Consider the following 17,235-nt stretch of genomic DNA (forward strand, 5'->3'; position numbering starts at 1 on the left):
CACAGTCCTAAATTCTTCAGGACAATTATCTACTAAATTTAATTCCCCTTTTAAGAGGTCAATCTCAGTTCTTGCAAGTTCCAGCTCCCTTTTCAAACTCAAGATAGTCTCCTCTTGTTTCTTTATTACCTTGGCTTGCACACAGGAGTTGCAGTACCAAGGTAATATGGCCAAATCACTATTGGTGCCAGAACACTCCCAATGAAACCACAGGCCACAGTCCTCACATCCTGTCCCCTGGCTAACCTTCCTTCTGCAGGCCCCACATTTACCTGATAAGTCGTTACCCCTTGTGGACATTATTACCACTTATGTTAACTTATAATTCAGTACTAACTAACAGATATATTTAAAGAGTCTAATTTGTGATTAGGACTTACAAGAGTATATGCTGGCACAAATCTTTTAAAGCCCACTATATACAATGATACACTTATTTTAGGTTAGGCCCACTGGTACACTTGCAATAGTACAAATCAACTTACTAAGATATAAAATAACACACTTCTTGTAGGTTAGGCCTACTGTACACTTACGAAAATACAAACAACTTATGTAAGATATAAATAACACTTGTGAAAATCGACTTCCTTAAGATATAAAATAATGTAATTATTTATTACATTATTATTATTCTTATTTATTGTACAAGTATTGTAAAGTATTTGACTTGTCCTATATCATGTATAATGATCCATGGATATGAAGTAAATAAATAAATAAATAAATAATATGAGCAATAAGGGGCCTGGTGGTTTACAGCCGACACTGACTCTTGCTCAGAGGGTTCTGAGTTCAATCCTTAGTGAGTGTGTGTGTGTGTTTGCGCAGACTTCTTTACTTACAGAATTAAACCTTCACTTCTACCAAAGTAAAATTTTGGAGAGGCATTGTGTTGCAATGTGTATTTCATAAACTCACCCTTCCATGTTGGGTCTTGTGGGAGGTACAAACTTGTTCATGACACCTCGTCTTGTACCCAGTGATCTCTTTTGTTGGCCGCCAAAGCTGTACCCAGCTCCACCTTCAGGGGCATAACAGTTGGCACCACTGTTTCCACTACTGCGCCATCTCTTCAGATTTTGAAGATTCTATAAATATAAATGAAACTGCCATATTATAATTCAGGGATTTGTTCCAGAACAAACCTGCCAACACAGTCTGGATTAGCAACACTACACAAACCTCCGCATTTAGACAGGAATAGGTCTGATCTTCCAAGAACTTGTTGTTTCATCATCATTATAAGCATCTACTATACTTGGGAAGTTTAAATTTTAGTGATGTTTTAAGTTCCCTTGGCCTACAGTATGAGTCCAGTGCCTTCATACTCCACATTTTTTAGTATTATTTAAAAGTACAGTATCTCACCATTTCATCTCTGGCTGTATGAAAAATATTTGAAGATTGCTGCCTGCTGGTATCAATCTCTACTGATGCTGGAACTTGATGCTGACTGTAACCACTGCTTTGCTTACATCTCTTGAACAATGAAGCATTTTCACAGCCCTGATCCCTGTACACTGGAGCATTATCCATCATCCTCAGCTCTAATCAATCATCACACAAAATATTAACCAAAAAATGAACAATCACTCATTATTCTACATATGACTCTGACTTGGTATGTCCCATGTCATATTTATTTATTTACTTACATAATGAACCTGATTTATTTTTCAACCTAAAACCATATTCAGGAGCAGAGTATGTCATAAGTCCAAGGTACAATGGCATGATCTCTCATGCTGTCAGATACTAAACTAGTGCTTTGCCATGGCAAAAGTAGAGAAACAATGTTGTAATGTACAGTAGGTGATTAATATCTGTGACTTCACAGACAGAATACCTTTTTGTTCTGGTCTGGATGCAAAGCCTTTGTTGCTGCCTGTTGCATGCAAATGATCAGAAACATGTGGATCACTATGTTCTTGCCATTTGGAACCATTCATCTTGTGTTGATTTGCTGCGGTCAGTCCCACAGGAATGTAACCTAAAGCAATATAATTGATATAACTCACTTCTTGCCTGAAAACAGCTTTTGCTGAGTGGATTGCAGGGAGAGGACGGGACAGTGTGCATAAACTCTGCTCTGTTTTATTATAAAAGAATAAAAAATGCTTTCATAATTTGTAGTAGCCTTTAGAGAGAATGGAGTAATACACAGCTTAGGGTCTATGTTATCTACACGGATTCCTGCCACGCAAGTACTGGTCGGACGCTACTGAGTTCATTTCCGCAGTAGATCTAGTGAGTGCAAGGCTCACAGGAAACTGATGTGGACAGCACTTTATTGTTTCTTTTAACAGGAGACAGATTTCCTTTACACACGAAAAAGAAATTGCAGTTTGGAAGATGAGAGTCAGTAAAACTATCAAGATCAAGTGCAAGAAAGGGATCAAACCCAGGCATTTTTAGCTGCAAAAAAGAACAGTAAAATCACAGATGAGTGCACAGAAGCTGTCACATTCTGCACAGAGAGCTTTGCCCTTTATTGGCAGCCATGGATTCAGTGGATAGATCCACCACCGTCAGGTCATGTGCAAGTACTGTGGCATGGTTTCTGCATGAGATTTGAATCCTCTAATTACACGAGTGAACTTTAATTTATAAACTTCAATGTGATATTGACAAATAAAGTAGGTATATCTGCATGAGGGATGGGTAATTGTTCTGGTATGACAAATAATTACGGTTGTGAACACATTACTGCGACCATGAAACTGTAATGGGCAAACTCAAATGCAGAATATATAGAGATTTCATGATGGATGATATTCTCTAAATATAAAAGTGCAAGTTGCTTATATGTGTTATCTTCAGTAGTGCCTTTGGAAATTTGCTGATCAGCCCTGGTTGCAAAAACTGATGGTGCATCTGATGTTTGTATTCCATCCAAAGCAGCGATATAGTTTCGAGTTCTTGCAGACAGCAGCATTGAAACATTTTCTTCTGTAATATCCCAACTGGAGCATCTACTTGGTGTGGTATCACTAACCAGGTCACAATTTAGTGGATGCAGAAACTTTGAAATGGTGTCACCAGCATCCATCAAGTTGCTCTTCCATTGCTGGGGATCTATAAAAACAAGAATTCTGTGGAATTAAAACAAGTTACTAGGCATCCAGCAAACAGACTGACATGAACATTTCTAAGTAGCAAGATTTCATTTTGGGAAAATGTGGGATTGCTGTGAATCAACAAAACCTTACTTCATTGAGCCGTTGACTGCCATTCGAAAAGTCAAGACTCTGCTCCTTTATGACACTCAAGGGTTCTTCACAACATTCACAAAACCCACAACAGGACCCTATCCTAAACCCAAAACCATTATAAACTACTTTTCCAAGAGTCATTTTTATATTACCCTCCCTTCTATGAAAAGGTCTGCAAGTGAAAGGAAGAAGAAATAATGATATGATCAACTGATTAACTCTTCTGTTTAACATTCAGGAAGTCCAAGGTTAAAATCTTGGCCCCGACACCAGCTAGCCTGATTGAGAATTTTTGTGCTTTACCTCATGCATTCCAGGCAAATGCTGGGATAGTATGTCAGATCAGTTGATAACTCCTTCCTTCCACAGTCTTTTCATATCACTGTTCACTTATTCTACGTGGTGTGTTCCGTATATAATGCCTATTTTTTTGTGTTAATATGTAACATCTGAGCTGGATGTTGGTGGTCTTGTAGTAAACGTCGAACCTTCCCGCCAATGTACTGTTAATTTGGCTGTCGTGCGACAGATAGCGACAGCAGAGCAGTCTACCAAAATGGCGTCTGATATAGAAGTGTGTATGAAAGAGAAATGTGTTATTGAATTTCTCACTGCCAAACAAATTGTACCCATTGACATCCATCGACACTTGCTAAAGGTGTACGGAGAAAATACAGTGGATGTCAGCACAGTGAATCGGTGGGTAGTGCGTTTCAACAGTGCCGAAAGTGAAGTTCACGACAAGCCACGCCATGGGCGTCCCTGCTCAGCTGCCACTCCTCACAATGAACAGCGCCTCATCCAAACAGATCAGCAGATAACGATCAGGGACTGTCAATTCTGAACGCTACAAGATGACGCTGACTAAGCTGAAAGCCCATATTTCCCGAGTCAGGCCAGAGAAGCAGACAACCTTTCGCTTGCAACACGATAACGCTAGACCACATACCAGTTTGGCGACCACCGAACACATTGCAAAGTTTGGCTGGCCTGTCCTACCACATCCACCTTATAGACCCGATTAGCACCTTCAGACTTTCATATCTTTGGGCCTACGAAAGACGGACTACGTGGGCACCATTTTCCAGACAACGATGCTGTCATTGCAGCTGTAAAAAAGTGGCTAGCCTCTGCTGGTGCAGACTTTTATGGGCGCAGCATACAGGCTCTTGTTCATTGATGGCAAAAGTGCATAACGAATGGTGGTGAATATGTGGAAAAATAGCTGTAAGTAGCTGAAATCTTCCTCTATTTAACTGCGTTATTATGATTTCTGGATCTGTTGCAGTTTTCTTTAAAAAAAAAATAGGAGGCATTATATATGGAATGCCCTTAGTAATACATGATGTTACATAATCTGAGATGTTGCAAGCATTATTAAACAAATCATAGATAAAAACAAAATAGGAAATGAATGAACAAATTAAAGAAGAAAGACAAGGATAAAAATCCAATAAAGTACAACAAACAAATGGGCTATGGGCTGAATGACTGGACTTTGAATCCCAGGAGGGGCAAAATTTTTCTTTTCTCCACAACATCCAGATAAGGTCTTACACCTACCCAGCCTCCTATCCAATGGGTACTGGGGGAAACTTCCCCAGGGTTTAAGCAGCTGGGGCATGAAACTGACCACTCACCTCCATCTAGTGCCTAGGTCAAGAATGGTGGAGCTATACCTCCACTCCATGTCTTCATGGCAATTTAATCTTCAAGCAATACATCCTGTTGTGTTACTCGTATTCCATAAAACTGTTTTCAAATTGTTCCTGTCTCAACACAACAATCATGAAAACTCACACACATTTCACTGTGCAATAAGTTTATTGATCTTGTGGTCAAAACGTGTAGTGTGATGTAATTCTATAAGACCAGTAAACTCATTATTGCACATTGAAGTGTGTGAGTTTTGATGGTTGTTGTGTTGAAACAGGAACAGTTTAAAAGTAATTCTACTGGAACTTTATCTTACAACAAAAATAAGTTACTGCCACTACTAAGGCTGCTGTTTCCACCTTGCCACCCTCCACCCCCACTACTATTACAGGCTTCATATGAACCTCAGTTTCTTTCAGCCAACTAGAAATTTGTCCAAGGCCAAGCACATGTAAAAATTACACAAATATCCTCTTATCTGCTGCTGACTCTCTCATCCTTACCATTCTTACATTGGGAAGCCAAGGCTAAAGATGACTTTGCATAATTATTAACAGCACCTTCACTCCTGTCATCAACCAAAGAAGAATATGATCGCAGTTTTTCCTCAAGGAGTAAACACGAAGCCTCGTCACTGGTTCTGTGAACAGAGACACTTGAAAATCATTCAAATGGCTTAATTGACACTTTCACAGTGATGAAGACTGAGATTGTGGTCTTCCAGGTTCATTAAGTTCCAGCCACTTATCTCAAGAAGACATTTAGGTAATTTACATTACTTATGATATTTACTGTCATAACAGATTCTGCATTGGACCAATAATTTTCAATGACAGTGCTATATCCATTCATTCATTTATTCATCCTGAAGATCAAAATACATTGATACAAGATATGTCCATCCAACTTATACATTACAGGAATTACAATAATGACAGTAAATACTAAATTATTAGAAATATAATAGGAGTATTAGAAACAATGACAATAATATTAACTTATCAGAAATATAGCTTATTAGAAATAAAAAATATAAGTATTTAAAATTATAATATTAAATTATTAGAAATATAACTTATTCTACATATCTGCTTATCAGTAGTCAGTATTACAGAATTCTTCTATGCGGTAGTCTGTGGTTAAGCTAAACATGAACGCATACAAGTGGCGGCAAAGCTTCGTGCATATCGATCATCATTGTCATGCTACAAATACAAGACAATAAAATAAAAGTCAGTTTGGCTGGAATGAAAACTCACAGTGTTATAGAAGCTACGTGTAACTGCGACAAACATTTTCTTTTAACGGAGCAAGTAACAAACGGGTTATATTCACTTTCTTGAAACTTCTGGCATTGATAATAATGCATAAAATTGTCTTCAAATGAAGCCATGTGGCCTCAGAACTAACACTTATCAATAATACTTCTCAAAATGTTTTAATAAGTATTTTTAAGAAGATACGTAACCACTTAAGCACAACATTCCTGATTCCAAACGCGCGGAAACGTTTTGCGTAAGTATTGACCAAAGACCGTCGACCACAGCAACTTCTAAACTTCAACGGAATTCTACGAAATAATTCTCGTCCCACACATGTCGGCTGAAATGCTACTGTAGGTGATCCGTGGTTGCTAAACATTATGTTTATATTTATGAGGAGCGAGTATGTCATTAAAGAGGGTACCATCTCCTCCAGACTTGACTGAGGTATAGTTTTGAAGGTTTTGAAGTAGGAGAGTTTTATCTTAATCACCTGACAATCATGCACACATCTTTTACAATGTTTTCACTGTTCGGAACGTTCGGAATCAGCTAACGTATCATTTCTTCAATTCACAACAGATGTCGCAGGGTGTCTTCCTACATGTAAACGAGGTCAACGAAGTGGTAAAATGGTGAGTTTGTAGGAATGTTTATTTATTTATTTCGTTTCTATAGATCATTGTTACATGATATAGGACAAGTCAATTACTGTACATTGGCTGATTACAATAAGAGAATAAAGTTATAATAGCTCACATTAGATTACAATAGTTAAGATTTCATATTATGTGAGGTGAAATCCATATTAGGTCTCTGCACGCCGGCTTCCATATGTCCTATTTTACCTGTACTGGTGATAATGTTTATGGATAATTTGATTGAATGAGGATGTAATGATTAAGCGTATGGCCTTGGTACATTGCGATTACAGCTGCAGTAACTAGAAACATTTTAGTTATATATTAACGATATAATCAGTTTAGACTTTGTAACGTTGCAATACAATGGTGAGTAAAATACGAACGTTTTATTGCGTTAAGCAGGGACGGTTGTTAAATATGTACATAACCTAAGAAGCAGTAGAAATTTGATATTCGTATATAACAATTTTTTTATTTATGAAAAAAACTTAAGACTAGTGTTATCTACTTTAAAACCTTTTTTCTCAGACAACTGGAATATATTAAGATTTTTTTTAGTTTTGATTCAGACTTCGCACTTGTTAAGGTAATAGCACAATTTTTATGAGGAGAAAATGAACCTGATTGTATTACACCATTCAAGAACATAACCCAACAGTATAGGAAGCTAAGAACTATGTTATGTATATATTTTCGTTCAACTGTCATCTATGAAGGAGTTTCTGTGCAAAAGAGTTTGTGCTATATATAAATATATATACACACACAATCTTGTTTCAGTCTCAGCTCTTTGTCCTGTTTGAGCATGCAGCAGGGTATGCCCTGTTTAAAGTAATTGCATTTGAAGAAACAGGAATGTTGCTGCCACAAGTAGAGGCTTCTGTCACTGACTTGAACCGGTTCAATTCAGTTGTGAAACTCGTTGGGTTTTCACCATTTAAAACTGCAATGAGTGCTCTGGAAAACATGAATAGTATCTCAGAAGGTGGGTATTTGGTTTTTTATATTTGCAGTGTGTAAGATGTTAGTAAATAATTAGTTTGTCTCTTCATGTGGTAGGTACTTGGTTGGAACCTCAGGACTGTTCTCATTCTTTTTTATGTACATTTTGTTAAATCAGTGAAACGATTTATTATAGACTACATGACCAGGTTTAGATTCTCTGCAGGGTTAGGAATGTGTCTTTTGTACAAATATTGAGACTTGCTTTGAGGCCTACTGAAGCTTCTATCCAGTGGGAGTCTAGGGGTTTCCCCTGGTTGATGAGAGCCAGTATTTCAGCAGAACCTGCTTGAGCCCTCCATCTTAAAAGTGGAAGACCCCTACCAAACTACAGGGTCTCACATTCCAGAAGATACCATCTTTGCTGTGCTGAATATTTCTGTATTCAGTTGTTATTCAATTCAATTCAGTTTATTTCAGATTCAAGCAGATCCAGATACAGGTTGGGAATTAAATTCACAAACCATTGGATATAGAATAAGTCACATATCAGAACAAATGTTCCAATTAATTATTGGAACAACTCAAGGTGATCATAATATGAACTATACATAACACAGTCATTGAACACAGTTGTATATAATTACAATAAAGTTTACAAATGTCGATCAATAAGTACCCGTGTTAGGAATAAGGACACAAGTTTTTCACAATTTTTTTTTTTTTATTTTTCAACGTAATCTCCTTTGAGGTCGATACACTTTTCCCAACGTTTCTGCCATTTCTTTAACCCCTCCAAAAAATACGATTTGTCAAATTCTTCAAAATACGTTTCTGTCTCGGCAATAACCTCCTCATTTGAGCTGATTTTTTTCCCCCCTGAGCCATGTTTTCATGTTGGGGAACAGAAAAAAGTCGCAGGGAGACAGGTCGGGCGAGTACGGTGGGTGCAGCAGCAGTTCGTAGCGCAGTTCATGCAATTTGGCTACGACAATTCCGGATGAATGTGCTGGTGCGTTATAGTGGTGAAAAAAGCACTTTTTTCTTAGCCAAATGGGGCCGTGTCTTCAGTTTCTTATCGAATCAGTCCAATAATTCACTGTAGTACTGCCCCGTGATCGTTCTTCCTTTCTGCAAAAAGTCCATGAGGATTATTCCCTTCGAATCCCAAAAAATGGTGCCCATGAACTTTCCGGCTGATGGGACCATCTTTGCCTTCTTCGGAGCAGATTCACCCAGAAGAATCCATTGTTTTGACTGTCGCTTGGTCTCTGGCATATAATAATGTATCCAGGTTTCATCAGCGGTGACGACGTGACGCAAAAAGTCCTGCGAATTTCACTTAAAGAGGTCCAAACACTGCTTCGACATTGACAGCTGTATCCTCTTGTTGTCCACCGTGAGCAATCGTGGCACCCATCGGGCCGACACCTTTCTCATACTTAAGTTATCATGTAAAATATTGATTGCCATTCCGTACGACACACCTACAGCCTCTGCTACTTCGTGCACTTTAGTTCGGCGATCAGCGAGAATCATGTCATGGACCTTTTCAACGATTTCCTCAGTAAAGACGTCTGCCGGGCGGCCTGGCCACTCCTCATCAAAAACAGATGTACGACCATGTTTAAATTCATTGAACCAATATCTCACGGTTGTCATAGATGGTGAAGGGTCCCCATAGACAGCATCCAACTTCGCTCTTATTTCTTCGCATGTTTTTCCATCCAAAAATAAAAAGCGAATTACGGATCGATATTGCACTTTTTCCATTGTATCGAGAAAGACGAAACACGTCTGATGCAACTGGAGGCCAAGTAAAAACTAACGTATGAATCAGTCTGAAATTTAGTATGGTGTCGTTTGACAGATGGCAATACACGACGGTAATGCCAGCTTCCCTCAGCAACGCCACCTGTCTTCAAACATGGGTACTTATTGATCGACCCTCGTATATGAGCTCAAAATCTCCCACTGATATCAGGCACAAATGGTCAGTTATAAGACAAGTTCTTTATGTAGTATACTACACTTCACATGTTCATGATCACAGAACAGATGTGATACATGGAAACAAAAGACTCATTTGTGACCTGCATAATTTACATTCTGCAATTTGTTTCTATGGTGACCTGAATTTGTTGAATGAAGGTGTGGTCAAAAACAAAGATCAGTTTTTATCTAATAATGAGATTCATACAATCAACACAAGACATAGTAATAACCTCCATTATCCTTTGTGTAACTTAACTGTCTTTCAAAAGGGAACTTATTATTTTGGAATTAAAATTTTTAATAAACTTCCACTTAATATAATAGACCAAGCTCATAAGATTAAAAAATTTAGGTCTGCTGTTAAAAGATTCCTATTTTTAAATTCATTTTATTCACTGGACAAATATTACAACAGTGACAACAGTTAAAGTTTCTGATTTTGTTACGGGTGGTAGTGGATAGTGCTTGATTGTTATAAATGACGGTTTTTGTTCATATTGGGTATTGTTAATATTTTTATATGGCTAACTGTTATGACATTGCACAGTTGTGATGCAGTATGTGATCACATTTACTCATGTTGACTATTTCTATATCCATTGGTGTTTAACCATGTAAGGATTTATGGAATGCTGAATAAATGAATGAATGACTGAATGCCCACAAAACTTTTTTGTTTATATATAGAAGGATATGTACATGTAAGTAACAAAGGAATTCAGACATGTTGTTTGGTGTGTATATTTAATTTTTCAGGTATTTTGCCTGGTGATCTACAGCTGTTTTTAGAAACTCACTTGCCAAAACCTAAGGGAAAGAACAAGGATATTCTTGGCGTGAGTGATCCGAAGCTTGGCGCAAGTATTAATGAGGCATTAGGAATCGTTTGTCAGCATGTGGGTGTTGTACCCGAAGTTATCAGAGGTAAGTGATTACATGACGCCACAAATAGTTTATGTGATTATGTCTGTGAATTTCTTGGCATTTAACCGTTATATTGTTGTGATAGAACAGCAGTCTGAAATAATAATATGGTGGATTATTTATATTTATTCATTCACTGTAGAAGAATACAGAGGGACAAAAATAATTGCTCCTTGTACTGACAGTGAAATGAAATACATGAACATGCTTCTTGAATGTTAAATCAAGTGGCACATATAGTTATGACTGTATTACTTAATAAATCATTGATCAGATTTCATAAACAGGCTACAAGCAACCATAAACTTCAACAGATGCTGTTTTTGTATACTGTATGATGGAGTACACCCGTTTCAGTCTTACTGGTATATACTACAGAAAGTGGTAGTTAACTGGACTTCGAAGAGCCCATGTAAGAATGTTTTAATGTCTGGTTTTTATAAATTGTACCCAGGTATAAGGTATCATTTCCATAAACTGGTGAAAGGCTTCACATCAAAGTCTTCAGGAACAGCACAACTTGGTCTGGGGCACAGCTACTCCAGGGCAAAAGTTAAATTCAACGTGAATCGTGTTGACAATATGATTATCCAGAGCATTGCCCTCCTGGACCAGCTCGATAAGGACATCAACACATTCTCAATGCGCATTCGGTAAATGTGTCATAATTTATGTTCACTGGACCACAGTTCAGTCTGTTATGAATCAGTTTAGTCATTCAGGTTATCTACTTTTAGGACTAATTTGTGGTTCACAGTTAAATGCAGGTTTAAAGAAAAACATCTGTAGATACTGGTATGATTTACATTAAGAATATTACTGAATATTGGCCTTAGAAATGGCAGCACAAATTGCTGATATGCCAAGCAAGATTGTCTTCTTATTTAGAAAATTGAAAGAAACCGATAAAAGCTTACGCTTTCAGAGCAGACTTGGCTGGTGAAATATTGTCAGTTGCCACCTCTAGGGTTAAAAGAATTATTGTTTTGTGATCATTACTTAATGTTGATTTGTTTGCAGTGAATGGTACTCGTATCACTTTCCAGAACTAGTGAAGATAGTGCCAGAAAATTACATGTTTGCCAAAGTAGCACGCTTCATAAAGAACCGCAAGGAGCTGACTGAGGACAAACTTGAAGGACTGGAAGAAATTGTGATGGACAGTGCCAAAGCACAGGCAATTCTTGATGCCTCAAAATCATCAATGGGTATGTAGAACACTCTGCATGTGGTGATGATGAGGTCTTTGATGAGAGACTGTTTATGTCATTTTGTTTGTACCAAACAGGTTCATCAAGAATGTTCATGTTATTTTGTTTGTACCAAACAGGTTCATCAAGAAGTAATGATCTTGACTTGTACTTGGCAGATACCCGGTTTGAATCTCAGCCAAGATCCTGGCTGCTCTGACGAAATTCTTTTGTGATTTTCCTTATGTCCCTGTAGGCAGTACCTTGATTAGGCCAGGACCACTTCCTTTCCAGTTCATTTTCATTCATCTAACAACCTGTGCTGTACTGTCTCAATTCTGAAAGTTTCATTAATAACCTAAGAAAAGAAACATTGCTTTGTCTTTATTGTTGATGTCCTTGCGATCACTGCTCTTACTGCATTATTGTTTGCTTATTTTAGATGTGTCAAGTTATTACTTTAGTGGAATAATGTCAGGTTACTAGTATCATCTTGAAACAGTGTTGTACAGACATTTCGATCTGCAAACCCCTTCGTATGTAGTAAATTTGATCTGAAGGCAACAGATGAAATGGTACTTTGTTGAACAGATATGTCATTTGACTTCGTCTTGAAATACTGAATTAAATCCTCCCTTGGTACATCTGCCAGTGTCACAGTTTTAATACTTCTTGTCACATTGAAACAATCCCCGCCCCACCGTCTGTTCTTCAAGCACCTTGCTTTGTGCAGTAATATTGATCACTTGTTTCAGGTATGGATATTTCACCCATTGATCTGCTAAATATTGAGATGTTTGCCTCACGAGTTGTTGCGCTGGCTGACTACAGGCGCCAGCTAGCTGAATATCTTCGAAGTAAAATGGCTGGCGTGGCACCCAACCTGGCCACTCTGATCGGAGACCAAGTGGGTGCCCGCCTAATTGCACATGCAGGGTCACTTACTAACTTGGCAAAGTATCCAGCCTCCACAGTCCAGATTTTGGGAGCAGAGAAGGCTCTCTTCAGGCAAGACTTATGCTGTTTGTAGAAACTGTGTGTGTCAGAAAAAAATGAATTTTGTACCAGTTGGTTATACTTCATGGTGAACTATGCCAGTAATGTTGTCATCTCCCCCCCCCCTTTTTCCCACTTCATTTTTCTGTCTCAAACATGTTTGCATACATATCTCCTTTGTTCCTTTTCTTTTGTCTTTCCTTCCTTTGCTTTCCATCTTCCCCTGTCTAATCTTTGCTTAATTACTGATTTCCTCTTTTATTATCTTTAAACATTCCTTCCATTGCTGTTTGTTTCTAACCTATTTTGTTAAATATTGCTTTAATCTTCTCCCTCTTCCAATAATCCTGTTATTCTGCATTAGGGCTCTGAAGACTCGTAGCAACACACCAAAGTATGGTTTACTCTTCCACTCAACCTTTATTGGGCGTGCTGGAATCAAGAATAAGGGACGCATCTCAAGGTACTTAGCCAACAAGTGTTCCATCGCATCAAGGATTGATTGCTTCTCAGGTGAGTTTCTTTTCAGTAATGTGATTGCTCATATTGGAAAGAGGATGTGAGTGACTGCAGTTTAATGCCAGTCTGTCAGATCTCCAAAGTGTCTGATTAATAAACTAAATGGCAAGGTTGCATAGCAACATTTGTTATATGCCACACATAAGCATTTACCTCTGTTAGGTTATACACATCTACTTGTGGGTTCACATGCAGGTCCATATGATGTTTATTCTTACTAGTTTTTGGGGCCGCGCCATGGCTCAAGCGGTTAGTCGCTGGCTTCCCACTGTGGCAGCCCGGGTTCGATCCCGGGTCTGGTCATGTGGGATTTATGGTGGACAAAGTGGCGTTGGGGCGGGTTTTCTCCAGGTACTTTGGTTTCATTCCATTCTACATTCCACCAGATTCTCCATCATCATAATCAACTGGGGCAGGTACAATACGCCAGTCAGTGGCCGCCGTGCCGAGTGGACCCAGCTGGACTCCACCCCCCACCAAGCGAATTTAAAAAGAAAGAAAGAAAGAAAACAATTTTTTTTACCAGTTTCTTATGTCCTTGCGACTTGATGCTCTCTTTGTTATAGCCAAGCCTGGGGTAGGAGAGTGCTTCATTATGTCCCCCCCCCAGTTTCAAGCCTGTTACATCAGTCTGTGTCTTACCTTTCTTAGTGTGTGTTCACACATGGTCCATCAGCCATGTTCTTTGCTTTTTCTGAGCCGTTCAGATTTCATTTGGTCCCAGCTATGATAATTTATCTTCAATTCTTTTGCTTCAGATGGTCAAACCAATTAATTTTACTGGATTTGAGGTTTTCCCAGGGTTACTATCAATAGTAGTCTTTTCGGTTGCAATGCTGTGTAGATCAGAGAGAGCCCATTGTTTCGAAGCAAAATACTGATTCCATCTTCAGGGTTTAAGAATTTGCCATGCAAGAAGCTAACAGTCAGGTAGCAGGTAGCAAGTTGAGCTATACTTCACCTGTCATATCAAGATATATAATTATACCCAACTGTGGGAGCTGGGTTTGCTCAGTTGCTATAATAACTGGGCTGTGTCCTGGACAACTGAGGGATCAGAATGCAGATTCCAAGCAGCTCCATACCAACCAGGCGAGGTGTGGAGCCCTCCCATGTTTACCACAGGCTGTTATCTGGGCACTAAAGCAGCAAGGTCATGAAGCTGACCACTCTCCTCAATCAAATTCCAAAGTTAAGAATGTGTGGAGCTGTACTTCCACTTCCCAATACATACTTAATTCAATCTTTAAGTCTTTGACTTCTTGAAATGGTAGTGGAGGATGTATTCTGTTATCTTTCCTTGTCTTTGCACGCTTCATATTTTGCAGATCAACTGACAAATGTGTTTGGTGAGAAACTACGACAGCAAGTAGAGGACAGGCTGAAGTATTACGAAACTGGTGAGATTCCACGTAAAAACATAGACGTGATGAAGGAAGCTGTTGAAGAAGCTCAGCAGGTAGGAATCAAACTAACACGCTGCAAGGTGCAGGGTCAAGAAATTCCCTGCTCTTAAAGGATCTGAAATCTACTGAATGGATAGATCAAGGACTCCTGTACTTCAAAACCTTACTGGCCACACCCCACTGCTAGTCCCATTGCCCAGAGTTCTTCTAGCACCAAATGTGGAGTCCTGTCTGCTCTCATACTCGTGTTATAACAGAACAAATGGTGTTCAATGATGTCAGATTTCAGCGCAGTTTAATTAAATGAATGTTGAAAACTTGGAAAATTGTTGTTGTCATAAATGCAAACTGATTTTACAGCAGTTCCTAAAGATATATAAATCTTAAATAAAACTGAAATTATATAGACATTTTCATTAAATTGGTAGTTTTTATGCCACTCAGTGTCTTCTGAAACATTGCTCAATTTTCCTTGCAGCTATATCACGCTGTGCGAGTCTCATTCTACATGTCATAGATTTTTGAAATTAAAATGTTAGAATGAGACTGAGGTATGATCACTGCCTGTTTTATTTTCAGGCTGCTGCAAAGAAGAAGAAGAAGAAGAAGGAAAAGAAGGCCAAGAAGAGAAACAGTGACGTTTTGAAAGAAGGAACTGATGAAAACGGTAGTTCTCAGAATATATATTTAAACTCTTAACTTGCTTGTTCATAATTTTCCATACCCTACTGCCAATGTTCCTCCCTTGTAACTGGTTGTGAATACACCATTTTTAACATCTTTCATACTAAGTGGGTTGGCATACTGGTCATAGTGGCCGTAATCTTAAGAACTGTATTTTGGAAATGAAACAATCAGATCAGCTAATTGTTAATCAGTTGGTAAAGCATTTCTGTCACTAGATGGCATCGGGTGTGACGTCAATGTTTAGAGGAAAGAACAGACTTTTGTTTGTTCTACATTGTGGTTATTTGAGGGTAATCTGAGGGAATGTGTGATTTTCTCTCTGCAGCTACTGTTAGTTTCTCGGAACCCTAGCTGTAGTAGAGGGGTCATACCATCTCTCGTGGGGCTGGGGGAGCAGTCGTATCAGCTTACGTCAGTGTGGGTACTACCAAGTTTGGAATGTAGCGTCTTGGTGTGTGGTCAGGTGTATAGTACATTGTGTTGCTTGTTAGTTGGTACCAGCCATAGCGCTTGTATTAAGTTGTGTTTGTGTCACTATAATGGGACACCGACAATCACACGGAACAATTCATGGTGAGGCCAGGGAAGTAATAGCTAATGTTTTCTCTGTGTTCCAGGTGATGATACCATAAACACAACCCAAGAAGAAACTGTGGAGTCTGTGAAAAAGAAGAAGAAGAAGAAGGCTAAGCAAAAAGACTGATGACTGATTTTCTAATATGAAGCAAAATCTTTGTTGAGAACTGAAGAAAGAAAAATATACAGAAAGTTGGTGATTGGTGTTGGGTTGGACACACAGGATTTAATTCGTGACAGGGACATGTTTCTCCATAGAACCAAGCCAGTTGCTCTGGTGGTACCACTGCACTTGTATTCAGTAGACATCCAGTTTGAATCTTGCCTTCAGCACTATTAATGAGCCTACTGATCTTTTATGGATGGAGGAAAGTGATCAGTGTGATAGTAACCATTTACTGACAAGTTTGAGGGAAGTTAACTGTTTCTTATCATTGCTATGGGCTACAAAGTAATTCATGCAAAACTTTTCTCTTTTTAAAAAAAGGCCTCTGGATGGAAAAATACTACTAGAAGAGATGTCAGAGAACGTAAAGAACAAAGCTAATGCAATCATAATATGGCATACATTGAGCCACTATAGCTCAGTCGGTATAATAACTGGCTGTTGGCTGGACGACCAAGAGATTGGAGTTTGAGTCTGGTAGGATCAAGAATTTTCTCTTCTCCATGTCATCCACACCGGCTCTGGGGTCCACCCAACCTCCTATCCAATGGGTACTGGGGGCTCTTTCCCCAGTGGTAAAGCAGCTGGGTCATGAAGCTGACCACTCACCTCCAGCTGTTGCTGAGGTCAAGAAAATGTGGATCTATACTTCCACTCCCCCATACACCTTCATGGTGTAGTGCATAATTAATTAAGCACAGGGACAGCTTTACCTTACCCTTCCTTAATGTGGCTTACATTTATAAAGTTGGTGGCCGGTTTTAGACCTGTATAGAAATATTGTTGGTAGGTTTCTGACAGGGTAGGAAAGGTCAGGTGCTATATGCAATTTGCCATACACCAGGCAAGGAATTTGATGTACAAGCAGATAGGAGAAGATAAGCTCAGAGGCATTCTGAACTGATAGAATTCTCCATGTCCGTGCCTGGCATTAGATCCTGGTTATTCAGCATGTAGGCTGTCACTTCACTGAGTTATCATAGTTCATGTTTATAGGAAATAATTGGTCTTAGAATCTTAACCCTAACATGTACAGTTTACCTGTCAGTGTGCATTA

At 38.8% G+C, this 17,235-nt stretch overlaps 2 protein-coding genes across 4 annotated transcripts in view; one reads left to right on the top strand and one right to left on the bottom strand.

Annotated features, from left to right (window-relative positions):
• Nucleotides 1-6,398, bottom strand: part of LOC111867406 (fidgetin-like protein 1) — a 23,404-nt gene extending 17,006 nt beyond the window's left edge. The window contains exons 1-6 of one of the 2 annotated variants that reach the window (XM_033752678.1): nt 6,131-6,398; nt 5,375-5,511; nt 2,830-3,078; nt 1,850-1,993; nt 1,372-1,523; nt 922-1,091 (exon numbers count right to left, since the gene is read on the bottom strand). In XM_033752678.1, the coding sequence (XP_033608569.1) occupies nt 922-1,091; nt 1,372-1,523; nt 1,850-1,993; nt 2,830-3,078; nt 5,375-5,511; nt 6,131-6,264 (986 nt within the window). In that variant the 5' untranslated portion in view covers nt 6,265-6,398. Of the gene's footprint in view, nt 1-921; nt 1,092-1,371; nt 1,551-1,849; nt 1,994-2,829; nt 3,079-5,374; nt 5,512-6,130 lie in introns of both variants that reach the window. The other variant, XM_033752677.1, reaches the window with a different exon arrangement.
• A 94-nt stretch (nt 6,399-6,492) lies between these two features.
• Nucleotides 6,493-16,521, top strand: LOC111867407 (nucleolar protein 56). Of its 2 annotated transcripts, XM_023857234.2 has the most exons (11): nt 6,493-6,580; nt 6,716-6,768; nt 7,558-7,762; nt 10,471-10,638; nt 11,093-11,291; nt 11,659-11,846; nt 12,584-12,836; nt 13,189-13,337; nt 14,672-14,802; nt 15,329-15,416; nt 16,054-16,521. In XM_023857234.2, exons 2-11 carry the CDS (start codon nt 6,766-6,768, stop codon nt 16,137-16,139), a joined length of 1,470 nt encoding a protein of 489 aa, XP_023713002.1. In that variant the 5' UTR covers nt 6,493-6,580; nt 6,716-6,765; the 3' UTR covers nt 16,140-16,521. The 2 variants fall into 2 exon arrangements, with proteins under 2 accessions (XP_023713002.1, XP_023713001.1); XM_023857233.2 differs by having other exon boundaries at nt 6,554-6,768.
• The last annotated feature ends 714 nt before the right edge of the window (nt 16,522-17,235 follow it).

This window comes from Cryptotermes secundus, unplaced genomic scaffold (assembly GCF_002891405.2).
Source record: "Cryptotermes secundus unplaced genomic scaffold, Csec_1.0 scaffold423, whole genome shotgun sequence".
In the NCBI taxonomy this organism is placed as follows: Eukaryota; Metazoa; Arthropoda; class Insecta; order Blattodea; family Kalotermitidae; genus Cryptotermes; species Cryptotermes secundus.